The 15,755-nt window shown below is 44.4% G+C and overlaps 2 protein-coding genes across 4 annotated transcripts in view; one reads left to right on the forward strand and one right to left on the reverse strand.

Annotated features, from left to right (window-relative positions):
• The window catches only part of LOC114792435 (ubiquitin-conjugating enzyme E2 D2), a 5,647-nt gene extending 209 nt beyond the window's left edge, over positions 1 to 5,438 (reverse strand). Inside the window, exons 1-6 of the mRNA XM_028983531.1 lie at positions 5,153 to 5,438; positions 3,522 to 3,585; positions 2,751 to 2,782; positions 2,291 to 2,368; positions 264 to 369; positions 31 to 124 (exon numbers count right to left, since the gene is read on the reverse strand). Of these exons, the coding sequence (XP_028839364.1) occupies positions 31 to 124; positions 264 to 369; positions 2,291 to 2,368; positions 2,751 to 2,782; positions 3,522 to 3,585; positions 5,153 to 5,176 (398 nt within the window). The 5' untranslated portion in view covers positions 5,177 to 5,438. The remainder of the gene's footprint in view (positions 1 to 30; positions 125 to 263; positions 370 to 2,290; positions 2,369 to 2,750; positions 2,783 to 3,521; positions 3,586 to 5,152) is intronic.
• A 1,699-nt stretch (positions 5,439 to 7,137) lies between these two features.
• The window catches only part of ppp3ca (protein phosphatase 3, catalytic subunit, alpha isozyme), a 32,126-nt gene continuing 23,508 nt past the window's right edge, over positions 7,138 to 15,755 (forward strand). Inside the window, exon 1 of one of the 3 annotated variants that reach the window (XM_028983806.1) lies at positions 7,138 to 7,461. In XM_028983806.1, coding sequence (XP_028839639.1) covers positions 7,407 to 7,461 — 55 coding nt within the window. In that variant the 5' untranslated portion in view covers positions 7,138 to 7,406. The remainder of the gene's footprint in view (positions 7,462 to 15,755) is intronic. The other 2 variants (XM_028983808.1, XM_028983807.1) reach the window with 2 other exon arrangements.

Consider the following 15,755-nt stretch of genomic DNA (forward strand, 5'->3'; position numbering starts at 1 on the left):
AAATAAAAAAGTCAGTGAAGAGCCACCTACTTTTCCCGATCTGTCTTGTAGATTCGTGCAATCTCAGGCACTAGGGGATCATCAGGGTTTGGGTCACATAGCAGCGAGCAAATGGACAGGAGAACTAAAAAGGGAAAGGTGGAAGCAGAAAAAAAGAAACCCACAAAACACACTGAGTAAGTCATAAGCAAAAAAAAAACAAATAAAATAAATAAGCGACTTAACTTCTGATCTATTTTAACGTGACATGGCAGGACACTCACCTTTAGAGATAGTGAGTGCTGGGGACCACTGTGACCTTAAAATATCCAAACAGATGCTGCCATTGCTGTTAATGTTTGGGTGGTAGATTCTTGTGGTGAATGCAACCTGAAAGAGTTAAAAAAATAAATAAATAAAAATGAAATGTTCATGACAGAAGGAAGGGACATTCATTCAACGCTAAACAAATGATGCGATGGCAATTAACAAATAGACAGTGAAAAAATTCTGCTAAAAATGTTGCTGCTGGCTATACTGACATTTCTGTGTGTGATGTAGGCATGAAAACTATTTGTTCCAAAGGATGTTAGACCAATGGAGGATTCATTAAAAATGACACACGGCATTCCAAGTGATTAAACATAAATGAGGTGTAAAGAGACGTTACAGTTGTACTAATATTCAGGAAATCTTATTTTTAGGAGACTACAGATGAAAAGCTGAATTAGCCCTTCCAAACAGAGGCAGATATGTAAAATATAAAAAAAAAAACACACACACACACACACACAAATGCTTTGTTTAAGTAAAAAAATGTAAATACAGTCAAATAATCATTACACAGTTAATTTAACACCATTAATAAGACAAATGCACCACAACGTCTTGCCAGGTTGTGCAAGAACCCTTTCAAATGCACGGGCCTACATTACACCACAAACCACGCGTGCGAAACACCTTTTTCTGTTGAGAACAGAATGACTGACCTCAAAAACCAAGATCAAAAACATTTCTATTTAAGGGCTACAAAGAGAGCAGATGACTGGAGGAACATTGGTGGGGAAAAGTGGACATGAATCTAGATTAGAGACAAAGACATTTGAGACAGCGTGATGTCAGCCACGAACTGAAATTGAGCGCAGGAAAGCGCCACATTCAGTTTGGAATAGGTCCATTTACTGCTTCGGGCGCCATCAATGCCCTGTATTTACCCTCAACTCCCGATTCGGTAAGCTTTCAGTGCAGGACGTCACGCTGCATTGCAACTTGAAGGACCTGATGTTCCACATTACTATCCCCACCAGCATGACGCGGGTTACTGTTTATGCACCACTGAGTCATCGTAATGGCACAACTAGTTAGAAATGACTGACAACTACCAATTAAACTAAAAATAAATAAAAATTCAGTTCACAATAACAATGCAATTCCCATGAGTCAAAGTTCCTTAGTAAGGTAACAATCCCAGCAAAAATTACAGCAGGAGTCACAATTCTGGGTCTGCAAACCCCCTCATGGGCTACAGCCTGCCAGAAATTCACCACCATTAGGCCATTAAACAACCAGGGCTAAACGAGGTCAAGCTACAGAAGGACTGAGAAAAATACAAGACAGCCTTACTGCGGTCTGTCGTAGCAAGTCTCATTGTTACGGTAACCGGTGTGCATGACAGTTTACATGAAACATAACCAAACCAATATTCTGACCATACCTAGCAAAACTGCCAAGAAGCAAACTTCTGGTCACTGAAAACATTTACCAAACTTTTCATTTCATAATAACAGGGAAAAACTATTTAAGAGGTTATGGGGGAAACGTTTAATTAAAATCAAACTAGATTTTAACTTCAAAACTAAAATAAAATGTAACTACGTTTAACTCTATGGCCACAATAATCTAGCGATGCATTGCTTCCTCATTAGTAATAGCTTCTTACACACGTCAGGAATGAAGCAAGGTTACTGCACGCATTTGAATGGACATTCTAGGCATGTACCAGAGAAATTCCCCAATGCATTGCAAGGAATAATGGAGCACATCGATTTAAAAAGGAATTAAGTTTGTGTGGCTTTATTCCCCATCAATCCTGCACATGGTGTTTGATAGGAATGTGGAAATAATGTGTTTTTCGAATAGTGAACTAGAAACGTGTTAACAGTCTTTGAATGTAAAAGTGGTCAAAGCCCATGGCCGTTCCAGGAAGTCTGGCTGTTTCCAGTGTGCTGAGGTTTACGTGGGAGAAATGAATAAGATTACATTATAAACCTGAAAGTTGTGATTGTGACATGGAAACGCAGGAAAAGCTCACCTTTGGCGGTTTGAAGGGGTAATCGGTAGGGAAGTGAATTGTCAAGAAGAAAACTCCACCCTGGTATGGACTGTCATTCTGTCAAAGAATAAAATAATTACTAACCCAGCCTCAAAATAAGAAACTACATGACGTAGGATGGACACACGATATGTATAACACCCCCAGCTCCAACACCTCTGAGTGTGTTACATAACTTACATAACGTTCCAGACAGAACCCATGTCATGCAAACGTGGAGCAGAGAACGAAACTAAAAGCACCAAGTGCAAAGAGTGAAGCGGAATATAAGGTGGTCCAAGTGAAGGTCACAGGGAGCACTGCTAGTTATAGTTACCACCAACCAACAGAGCTGAATTCTGCCACAAATATAACAAACCTCAGCGATCATGATTTGAAACTCTGCCCTAAAGTGCAGTAGTAGAGCTAAGCGGGAGAAAATAAAATGGAGAATACTTACTGGTCCCATTATTGTTGCCTGCCAGTGGAACACTAAGAGAGGGGAAAAGGGGCGAGCAATCAGTCGAAAATCGGAACCACTAACACTAACTGCTGGGAGATTGTGAAGTCAGTCTGCCGGCATGTTTGAATGTGATTTCAGAAAACGCGGTTCTGTGGATTAGTGTGGGACAAACAAAATACGCACTGGTCACCCATATTGACATCAGGCCAAGTAATACTTGAGAGATTAAAGAATAAGGAATCAGCTTTTCCATGAAAGCAGAAGCATGCAAATCATGTTGGCTGTGGACTTCCCGTAATGTTACAGCTGCGGAAATATTTTCCAGCTTATTTCGAGTCCTCAAGTGCTCGTTTAAACATGTACATGCAATGATATCGGCTTTGTCATGGGAACAATCAGGGGAGTACACTTGACACTCGCTTCACCTTCTACAAGCTTCTGACATTCAAAAATGCAAAAAAGTCCCCATTTTCAGAACTAACCATCAATGCAGAAGACATAGTAAGGGTTTCAACATCAAAACATTGACGCAGATTAGAATTTTAAAGGCGAATTTACGGTAAACAGCCAGTACAGAAGAGACTTTGCTGTGGTATACAGTTTCTGCAGCTCAAGTTGAGCAACAAGCTAAACACACAGTGAGCCAAACCGGGGCAGAACTAACCCCCCCTCAGCCCCCACTTCAGTCCTCCTCTCCGCAAACCGCTCCCGCCGACCTCAAACTCGAAACAAACAGTAAGAAAAATCACGAAGAATTCTACTACTTACTGTCGTCTCCTACGGGTCCTGCCGAGCACTGCGCCGGAGGGTCCCGCGCCAAATCGTTCAGTTCCTGCACACACACACCCCAAAAAAAAAAAAAAAAAGGCGTCAAAGACAGTCTGGATCAAGCAGCTTTCAACCAGACGGCACCAACTAGAGCTCTTTATCCTAAAAATAATATAAATGCACACCATCTAATGAGAGATGGGAAATTTGGGATGCAGACACTGGCAAAGACCCAGCCGGTGACAACTGCTGACTTACACCGCAGCGGCATCCATCACATACTCAAGGGCGCAGCCGAGGGAAGATCCTACCGGCTCGCTTATTTTAGAACAAATAAAAATGTGCATTTTACTGTATGCATGTACAGGATGTCGGCCACAAAGGCCACACACTTTACACGGGCGCCGCAATAATTAAATGTGTATTATTCAGTACGGTCATAAATGGAAGTGCAGTAAGAAGAGTTATGTGAGGGTTTTATAAGCCATTAAAACTGAAGGCCGGGAACTGTGAACTTCCTTACAGTAAAATGCGTGTCAGTCTAACTCGGAACGTGACTCATTTAAATTTTACACGCGATTTCCCGTTCTCGACTTCACAACATATACACGGATGGAGCGCTCAGGCTGACGGTCACAGATAAGTACCAGCGTAGCATGAAGGAACGTAAACCGACGTTGATATGAGGAGGTGCGGGGCAGAAGCACACAAACATAAAACCGACATGAAAATGAAGGTGCCCGGTCTGTGACGTGAAGAGGCCCGACAGCCACGGAACTCCACAATGTCCCCCCAACCCCCCAAAAAAGTGATTCAACCGGACCTGCGAGCCCCCCAACTCCGCAAACGATCTTAAACCGGTTCGCCCGTTGGCTCCGGAATAAACGAGTGCGTGGTCTCCATTTCCAGCGCTTAATCCCCGTCGCAGCCGCCGCAGCTAGCGTGCTAGGTCGCTAGCTACGCAGGTGGAAAACGAATGTGAAGGCATGTGGCGAGTCGAGAGCGACCCCGAATCGCGACGATTAAAAAAAAAAAAAAACTAAATAAAACCTGCCCGAGCGGCAGAATTGTACAACCGAATCCTCCCCAGACACGACCCCCGTTTTTCCGGCCGAAAAGACGAGCCGGGCGGCAGTAAAAAGCAGGTGATTAAAAAGCACAAGGCTAGGCTAGCTGTTAACGAAAACAAGGAAACGAGCGAACATTGGCGAGAGCAAACAGGAAATGGAGATAAGCTCTCCCTTTTCTCTCGAAGACGATTCCGCGTAGACCTTCACTTCGTCGACGAAGAAACGACTCCGAAAACACGGATTTACTTTTAAAAAAGGGTGTTTCGAAAAACCGGGGGGATATTGGCTAACTACCTGTGGGCCCGCGGGCTGTGGTCGGTGTAGCGCAGCTAGCCCGCTACTGTCATTCACTTGCTAACCGGCTAGCTAACGGATCGGGCCGGCGACGGGCAGTCCCAGCTGGCCGGGAAAAGCGCGATTCGGCTTCTTAACACTTTCGCCCGGACCATCTAAAGGCGCACGGAACCGGGGTCGTACGATGAAAGCTCTTGGCATCGATGCTTTGAGCAGGGAAGGCCTAATGAGGCTAACGTTAGCCAGAATGCTAACGCGAGAGCTTACCTTGTGGATTCTTTTCAGAGCCATTGTTGTGCTTGTGCCGCTGTCACTCTAAAGCGGGGCTTTATTCTCTCGCTGTGGCGACGCAATGCCCTTTCTTTTCAATCAAATCCCCCGAACAGACCTAATTAAATGCGAGAACAATTCAATTCCTCGCAGCTGAGACGCCGGGCGATCGCTGGATTTCGCAGTGAAACTGAAAGGTGCCGATGTGACCTGGGTCCTTCCTCCTACAGCTGCGGCTACCGCATTACTTCTTAATGGCGCTGTAATGCGCCCTTCCGCTCGGAGCCACATCCGCCAGCGCACAGGCGCGCATTACGCAGGACGCTGCGGCTGCACAGGCCGCCATTACGGCTCTCACGCATTGGCCAATCAAAACCGGGCCATAACTGCCTGAGCCAAGATGTCTGACTGCATCTCAGTTTCCTCATATGTAACAAATGCAATTTGCCTTCAGTTTAACAATCGTGTGGAGATATTAAACAACAGAAGGTGTTTTCGAATAAATGTATATTTAAACCAAACAGCTGTATAAATACAACTGATGAGGAAAGAAATTGTGAAAACGAGCGGAGGGATACGTAAGTCGAGCGTCCAATCGGGGACTATTTATTTATTTATTTATTTATTTGTTTATTTCTGTATTTTCTGTGTGTTATTACCGTTTTTAACATGGCAGTAGTTACAGTAGTTGCTTTTTATACTTCGTGAGACATAAATATTAGGTAAACTGTAAATGAGGAAAGTATTGCGTAATTAAATAATTATTAAAATAATTCTAATGACTTAAAAAGCAGAGGAAATCGTATATAAAAATGAATGTGTGTTGGTTCTGATGGCAGTATCCAGTATTACTATTGTTTGCTTTTTAACTGAGGTTTACTGAATTTAATAAATGTAATAAATGTGAAATTTCCTTTCTAAGCTTATCCCCTGAAGAATATCTATGATCTTTGGAGTCTAGTAAGTCCTGACATGTTGCGAGCAAATTTTAACAACCTTTATAATGTGATTTTGGTGATATTGTTATAATATCGATATTTTTGTATATAAATTTAGTTCTGATTTATGTTGTTTTGGCTGAAATATGAATGTAACATGATCCACACAGATCGTATGCGGCATCTTGTATATCAGCTCTGTTTTTACATTTTCAGTGAACTACAGTACAGTATCACAATATACCATGATATACCCCTTTTTTTCAGCCTAATATATGAATGAAGATGGTGCAAATGTTGGTATTTAATCATTTCAATGGTCTACTCTTCAACCAAACCTTTACCCCACCCCCAAAAACACACACTCACACACTGTTTCATTTAACACGTGGTCACCCGTCAGCAATGATATATAATAACAAGCAGTTTCATTGCACATAAAAAGACAAGTAATGACACGAGAAAGACTGCAGATGTGAACAGGCGCGGCCATGCAATGGTCTTTCTTGTAGGCCACGTAATCACTTCCACTGCAGCTCATTATGTCTGGAAGTGAGAATCGCTTGGGGGGTTTCAGCCAAATGCTTAATACTCTGATAAAAAAAAAAAAACTAAACCTTTCCGACTCACACTGCAGGACACTATTTTGTTTATTTTCAGCACTGTCTGGATATGAATATGAAATCTTCCACTGTTTTGTTCAGTGGTTTTGGCCTGTATGGTCGATTTGACCAGTGTCGCATTAGTGAGCATTTAATCCCGGTTTCTCTCCCGGAGACCAGCATGCTGCACGCACTATGCGGGCGTTTATTTCCTTCCTTGATTCTAGAACAATCCGTGCTCTGCTCAGCAACCCCCCAGCGCGTTGGAGGGATGCACGGAATTGCAAAACATGGCGCCCGCGTTGCCGGGAAAGCCCCGTGCCTCCACCTGATGGCAGCATCAGGCAGCCCCTTGAAACGGATGCGTGGGAGTTCCCCCTTTCGCCATGTCGGGGTGGTGCAACGCGCAGCAAGGATCTCCCGAGCTAAGTTCTCTCGGCCCTCCCTCCCTCCCTCCCTGGCTCTCCGTCTTTCTTCACCGCCCCCTCCCGCCATCCTCCCCCTCACGACAGCGCAGTTCCAGCATCAGCATCATCAGCAGCAGCGGCAGCGGCAGCATCCACCCTCACCAGGCGAGAAACGGAGAGGCGCGTCCGAGTGATGCCACTGCGCCAACCGCGTCTCGGACCCGCGAACACACGCCGAGAATAAAGCGACCCCCCCTGCACGGAGCGAGGAACTCAGACGGCCGCCGCGACAGCGCAACTGCCCATGAAGATGTCTAACGCTGACATGGTCTTGAACGCCGCCGACCGGGTAGTCAAATGTAGGTGTAGCTTCATCTACCTTTTCTTTTGTGAAACGGATCTCTTCTCTTCTTTTCTTTCTTTTTTACACCATAAAAAATGCGACGCAATAACTGCACGTTTTTATTTCCTTTTTTAATATATTTTATATATATATATATATACGTATATTCACACAGATATGTGGAGGTGCAGATCGGTGGACACAGATGTATAGATTCTAGCGTCGTGTTGGTAAACAGTGAAAAGAGAAGGGTGATGCCGATCGTACAGCATGGGGGTGGGGTCGGCGTTATGAATTGGACGGGGATCTGGAGGAGGATGCTGAGATGGGTTGCCGTGGAGCTGGTCGTTGCGGCTGAGGCGGTGATGCAGCAGGATTTGGTTGGCGCTGTGATAAATGCCCACATCATATACATGCATTCGGTGGTGGGGAGAGGGAGAGGGGGGATCACCAGTTTGTGGTACCACATATCGCGCTTGATATTATCAGTCGAAGTGGACACGCGCATACATACACACAGAGCCAGAGAAGAAGAGATGTTCTGTGATGTTGCCTTCCTCAGGTCAGCTGCATGTCATGAATGGCACAAGCATAACACCTGCAGAGTAGAAATATATGTATAATGCATACACATATATATGCAATATTCAATAATTGTTATGCGTACAAGGGGTAGTAGTGGGTTGCATATATATGGTGTCTATAGGTATCCAAGCACGCAGGATCCTGCCTCCGTTCGGCCCGTGCAGGCCTGTCGGCACAATACAAAACATAATGGCCGGGTGTGCACAGAGCATCTGCTGCGATCCAGACTACCCACACACTGCAACAAGGCAGCCTTGTCACACCAAAAACTGGTTGAACTGGTTAGTTGCAGCACGCGGCTGCTGTGTAGTGCTGTTTATGAGCAGAAGGCGGAATTGACGAAGAGGGCGCCACGTCTTTTTCTGCAAGAATAGTGCACAAGCGTCCAATGATCTGTCTCTGCGCTCATTTAAACATCGATATTTTGGGGGTATTTGCCAAGATAGTGCCCCATGATTGAAAGAATTCCGTTCCACAAATGACACCATGCATTTTGGGTGAGAATCCATATTGACATGTTGCCCAATGCGCTGTTCATACACGTTTAATTTGCCGATTTAGATCACAGATCACAGTATTAAAGAAAATGCAGATTATAAGTGCATAAATACCACTTTTAGTTTAAACTTGTATGCAGTGTATACCATGTGAACTGCACACATTGTTATGGGGCCGCTAACTGTAAGTGAACTTCTAATTTGTTACACATCCCTACCTGCCTGATGGGATTTCAAAGTCGATTCTCTCCTCTGAGCGCAGCTAATGAAATAAACATGAAAGTCCAGCAGAAGATGCTGTTAGAACCTGCTAATTCGTCTGTCATATTCTCGCGGCCCGTATGTGCTGCTAATTCACAGATACATTAGAGACGGCAAATGTACCGTCAGAGCGGGCAGGCTATAGCTATTCATTACTAAAATTATTCATATTTAATGAAGACAGATACATCTTTCAAGCTGTCTTGCTAAAATTGTGATTTCAGAGGGAAACCTCTTTCATCCCAGTGGGCACACTTTACATATATATGTATATGTGTGTGTGTGTGTGTGTGTGTGTGTGTATACACTCACACTTTTGGATCTGACTTTGTAGTTGCCATTTCAGTAGAAGTGCAAGAGAACCACTACTTTCTTTTCTGCCAAACGGGGAGCATCTGACAGCTCTTTGCTCATGTATAATTTAATAACTTTATCATGAACAAAATACATCAATAAATAACATCTTCAAAATCCCCGTGCGTTGGCGACAGCAGCAGCGGATGCGAGTCGAAGGGAACGCGGGTGCCTGTAAACGCTCCTGCAGTTTTTATTATTATTATTGCTGGCCAACCAGCATTGAAACTTACTTGAATTGATATACATGACTGTCTCAATATCAGCATTTTTGTGGGACAGTGGGATTTCGGGGGAGGTAGCCACAGTCAGCAGCCTTCAATGGTCCAAGCTCTTCGTGCTGGTGGTCTTCTGTGCGCTGTGACTAGCCCAGGGAGCACTGCATGTATCTGGCGAACACCACTTGGCCCATTAGCGCACGTGAATCCCAGTGGACGGGGCTTGGAGTGGCCTACTTAACGAAGTGCGATTCTAGGACATTATCTGTGTTAGTTCTAGTGGGGCTTGGTGGAAAGCGCTGTGGCTCCAGAGGTATTGTCAGGACAAAAGTAGAATAATTGTCCACGAGATTGGCCCTTCAGGATAGGAAAGTGGCACATCCTGATGAGATGATCCGACTGTGCTTAGGCCTGCACCATGCACATAGGTGCAGGGCATGCAGGCCTTGGAGCTCCCCCGATTTGAACAGGCAAAGCGAGGGCCATGTTCCAGTGATGTTGGGGTGAGGGTCTGTCTACATGCATGATGTGTTCTAACTGTCTTTATTTAGCAGTGTGGGTGAATTATTTAAGCGTTGGTTTGCAGCAGTGTTATACTGCACACGGTCCTCTTACATAATGAAACTTCCCTGAGGTCTAGTGATGAGATGGAGCGAAGAGGGGGGACAGGAGGGGAGGGAAAGAGAGAGAGATCGGAAAGCTGGAGCATGAGAGGAGAACAGAGCCAGAATGGGCGAGATACAAAAACACGAGGAAGGAGAACGAGGGGAGGGGGTGGACGAACGAAATGGGAGGGTTAGAGATGTTACTGCGGGATGAGTTAGCAAAATGGGAATGGAGAAGTAAGGATAGACAGATGAGAGGAGACAAAGGGGACGGGGTGAAAGAGCGCAATCACCAGGCATGCATGAGAACACACTCGCACATTGCACACGCGCATGACAGCTCTCAACACACACACTACCTACACACAACATGACTGGCTCTGCACACACACACACACACACACACACACACACAAGTAAATTAAGACGGGAGGTTGTTGGATAGGCTGTCTGCCATTCAAAGAACTGACAGAGGAGCTGTAGATGAAATTCACACTTCGCCTCAGTGGGGGGACAGCAGGTGGAGCATAAAGGGGATGCGCGAACTAACACAAATAACACGTGAACGTGAAGCTATATAAAGAACAGACTGATATTCCAGTGACAGAGTTGAAGATGCAGCCAGTCAGTACATGGACCGCCACCCACTGATAAAAACTCCCTCTGATTGCGGAGATGGACTGAGACTCCACGTGCACCAAATGTCACTGCCCCCCATAGCGGCAAGCATTTCCCCCCCAAAAATAAAGATCAGTGAGTCGAATGGCTTCTCTATGTTGGTTTTTCATGCCCGGGCTGGTCCCATGGTTACAAAATGCCACATGGGCTCCTAGCATGCAAGAGGACGGTAAGGTTCTTAAAGACTGCGCGTACATTCGTACGTTTCACGTACACACAAGTACACACAGAGGCTGAAGGAGTGGAGTGCAACTGAACATGTGCGTGTGCATGTCTGCATCGATGTCCACATGAATGTTAACTGTTAGTGGAAGTCTCAATTTGCATGTGCACACAAGCAAAAAAAGATGCATAAACACATGAACACTTGATACTCATTTTAATTTCCAGGCTCATTTAGCTTAATGTTTGCAGTGCAGTCTTAACGACTGAGGCAAAAAAAAAAAAAAGAAAAACCACCAGCTTCAAATATCTCGCACAGCGAAAAAAAAGAAACCCATTAGTAACAAACCAATATTTTGCCCCCTCAGTAGCTGCTTCTCCTAGTCCATGCCGTTGATCTAGGGTGGTAGTAGCCTAGTGGGTAACACACTCGCCTATGAACCAGAAGACCCAGGTTCAAATCCCACTTACTACCACTGTGTCCCTGAGCAAGACACTTAACCCTAAGTTGCTCCAGGGGGACTGTCCCTGTAACTACTGATTGTAAGTCGCTCTGGATAAGGACGTCTGATAAATGCCGTAAATGTATCTAGCCTGGGGTAATGTGTTCAACACTGAAGGGGTGGTTATGCAACGTAGTTTTCTCAGTTATTTATAATGTTCTGTCAATGTGTCTACTGTCTCCATTTCATCTGTGCAGGCAACCCAGCCTGGAGATGAAGCCCATTCTGTGTAATGTTCAGCGCCTTTATGTGCTGGAATTATGTAACGGCTCCATCGATTCTTTCTTTTTATTGTTTCTGTAACCTTTCATCCACAGAGCTGGCTAGAATTAGGTCTGCACACTGGAACATGGCAGCATGATAACACATTACTTCTGCCACAGAACGGAATTAGGTGGTATCTGTGACTGTCACAGGTCACCGATTCATTTTTGGGTGCTTTATTCTACACAGGATGTAACATGTTATGTCAGGTGATGACAACAAAGGACACTTTAACTGGAATAGTGAGAGAGACAAAAGTCTCCAAAAGTAGGAATGGGGTTAATAAAATGTCATAATACCTTGGCAACTATGTAGCTGCTTTTAAAAAAATAGCTACATATAAAAGGTACATATAAAAAGCACCTGCCTCTTTTTATTTATTGTATTCTTCTTTGCTCAGTGTAAATATATGGTAAAGCATGGTTGCCAAGCAACCAATCCATTAATTGGAAAACTGGCTTTCATTGGTTACAAGCCAGCCACTAAAAATATAATTGACTGTTTACTGGCAAATAAACATAAATTGAAGGTTTGTGTCTTATGTGGGCTTTGATCTTGATTTCTGAGGGTGACAAATACATTTTTGTTCTTCTTAAAGACTATTATGATCTTATAAAGATGTGTTATTTCAGCTATGAGTCTACAGCATCCATCCACTGCGTGGTCTTGTGAAAATACGTAAGCTGAGAGGTTGGGGAGAGGATGAAGAGGGTGAAGGCTGACTCCACGTCAGCTTCAGCCTTGGATGGGTTTGAACAATAGAGGATGTTACACTGCCATTTTTATAGAATAATCAGTCGTTTATGGGATCTATTACTACTGGGACCGATATGATAGTAGTTCCGTAAACAGCTGATTATTCCATAAATTGGCAATTTTTTTTCAGAACACCAGCATTGTACAATAAGCAGCTTCAGTTGAAAAAACGATTTCTTTATGTTTTTTAGTCAAACGTGAGCCACTAGAGGGCCAGTTGTTGGACGCCACCATTGACATGAATCATTAATTAAGTCATGCTTAGCATTTAGCTTAAGGGAGTGCAGTTGAGCAGACCGGACATGCACATCTGTGTAATTCACGGTGCAGTACTGTATATAGTGAACATTAGTTTCAAAATAAGGCCAGAATAGACTTTTGCTTGTAGTGGATCTAGTGACTGACTAATGCAGATATGGAAACAATTTCCATTCATTACTCTTCACTAACTGTCTGCTCAGGGTTTGCGGCGGTGGCAGTATGGAAATGATCTCCAGTGTGGATTTTCAGCTCAGTACAGTCTCTTCTGCTGCTGTCTACTCAGAAACACCCTACTCCCTTATCAAATTTCTGACAGCCATCATGAAAAGCTACCACCAAGTCAGCCCAGCTTCTGAACCTATGAAACCAGTGTGGGGGGGTAAAATTCTCGAACACCCCCCATCCAGATACAGGGAACCAATGTATTACTGAAGACCCTGGCATGGCAGGATGACAGGCCTCCCCAAGGATCATGGGGAAGGATTCAGGACCTCCAGGTCTGGAGTGTTGACAGATGCGGGCAGATGTACAGGGGTCATTGGGTCAAGTGCACTTCAGAGGATTCAGAGATAGCGAGGCCTGAGGTCATGTGGTTCTCAGCTAAAGCTGGCATTGTGTCGTGGTCATAACATATCATAAGAAATTAAAGCCATGATATTCACATCATCATGTCAGTGCTGTTATAATATTTTGCTTGTGTAACATTCTAAATAAGGTTCACTGTTGGAATGTTCTGAATAATGTAAATTGGACCCTAGTATCAGACCACAATGGTTATATAGCACAACTAATTCACAGGGCCCTGTTTTTGCAGTGCTGCATAAGACATAGAGTGTAGGGAGCATTCACTGGTGTAATATGAAGTTTTCAGGATTTACAGAAATTAACAAATAGAAGCCAAATTTTTATAATGGAGACAGCTCTGTTGTGCCATACTTTTTCATTCTGTACAATTTAACCCCCCTCCTGCCAAATGACACATGCCCAGGACATCACCTCTCAGGACCACGCCCACAACCAGAGCAAAGAATTCTGATTTGCTAGTGAATGTGACATATTAATGTCTTGTATGCTTTCGCAAGATGAGCAGGTGCATGCTCGGACCAATTGAAGTGTAAATTAAAGTGTATTGTGATTGTCACATGTGATACACAGCAGCACAACACACTGTGCACACAGTGAAATTTGTCGTCTGCATTTAACCCATCAGCCTGAGTGAGCAGTGGGCAACTATCCCCCATCTTAATGTCTTGTATGCTTTCGCAAGATGAGCAGGTGCATGCTCGGACTGTTTGGTCACTTCTGTCCACTGGAGTAAATGTAAAACTTTACCTGCAGGCCTGTGTGAATATTAGCAAGAGGAGGGGGTGGGGTTAAAGGAGGCTTCATGACTGCTGTAGAGTGTGTGAATGTGTTCCTCCCCAATCACAGTACACTACTACGCCCGCACTGGCTGAACTCCAGTACTCAGATGCTGTTGCCGGGCAACATGCTGCACAGTTCATGAGCCCAGGCAGCCAGGGGAAGCAGAGCTGCTGTCTCCCATCTTACCCCGCCACACTCACATAAGTGTGATTTGAGCCATGTAAGATCTTGCTCTCCCTAAAATCTCCATTCTGGCTTTCATTAAGATGAATGCTTTCTGTCTTTTTTTCTTTATTCATTATGTTTGGTTCATCTGTAGTTAAAAATCAATTGTAGGACTACTAAGTGTCATAGCTCTAGGTTTTTTTTTTTTTTTACTGTTTTGGTGATTGTGTGTGTGTGCTGCTTAGGGAGGCTGTTCTCTGACGTCTGTCCATGGGCTCTCACACTGAGTCACAAAGGCGTCAAACGAGCCACAGAAATGGTGTCACTGTCTCCCATTCGCACACATTTGCCCGGAGTCGTTCTCACTCTCCCTCCTGCCATGCACAGGAATGACTGGAGGCTCGTGTACCAGCTTGCGCAGCCCGCATTTACATCCTCGCTCTGTCCTGCCATTTAACGGAGCTGTAGCACCCGAGGGCCTTAAGTGTAAAAGTGTTCTGTGTTTATCTAGAATAAATTTGTTCATTTTCTAGGAATGGTAGTGCAGGATTTAAAGTGTTGATTTTAAGTGGAAGCATATGCTAAAGTTTCCTGAGATGGGTGGTACTGATGCACACTGTTGACAGAGAAGAGTCTAGAGTGTCTTTCGGTGGAGGGGCCAGGCGAGCAGTACTGGAGGTACAGAGAGTGCAAGGTGCAGTGAGATGTATAATAACAGCTCTGAGGTAGGATGGTGAAACTTTGTAGGCTTTGCCTTTGTAGGACTGCATCAGTATTTTGATGGGCTGCCATCCAAGATGAAATGTTAGTTGCAGAGATTTTGGAAGCAGCATGTACATCTGAGGGAGGAAGATGAGTTGTGCATAGCAATGGTCGGATAAACCATGTGAGGAAATGACCTCACCATGTGATCTTGTGTAGAGGGAGAAAAGGAGAGGACCGAGTACTGAGCCTTGAGGGAAGTACTGAGTACTGAGCCCTGAGAGTCTGTGTGAAGCAGATGTGGATCCTTTCCAAGTCACTTTGTGAGACCGCTCATCAAGGTAGGAGGCAAACCAGGATAGGCAGGAGAGTCTTGTGGTAAACGCTATCAAATGCTGCAGAGAGGTCAAGGAGAATAAGGACAGATGAGAGTTTTGCTGATCTGGCTGCATGTAGCTTCTCAGAAAGAGCCAGAAGGGGCATCTCAGTAGAGTGACCTGTTCTGAAACCGGGCTGGTTGGGATCTAGGAGGTTGTTGTGAGACAGTTGAAGTGAAAGCTGAGTGTAGACACAGCTTTTAAGGATTTGAGAAAGGAATGAGAGAAGAGACACTGGTTGGTAGTTGTTGATGTTTGCTGGTTCAGCAGTGGCTTTCTTTAGAATTGGAAGAATCCTGACTGTTTTAATGCCAGATGGTACATGACCAGATGTAATTCAACCATTTATGACATGAGAAATGATGGGTATAAGGTCAGGAGAGATTGTTTGGAGGATTGTTTGGAGGCAAAATCTTCTGCAGTTATGGAAGACAAAGCAGGGGGAGGTGGAGGGTTCAATAGTGATGAGAATGTGTTGTGGAGTTTTTGAGGGTTGTGGGCAGAGCTTTCCATTTTGCTTTGTAGAAAATAGACTTAGCAGAGGTGAGGTTAGTGGA

This window comes from Denticeps clupeoides, chromosome 6 (assembly GCF_900700375.1).
Source record: "Denticeps clupeoides chromosome 6, fDenClu1.1, whole genome shotgun sequence".
Lineage (NCBI taxonomy): Eukaryota > Metazoa > Chordata > Actinopteri > Clupeiformes > Denticipitidae > Denticeps > Denticeps clupeoides.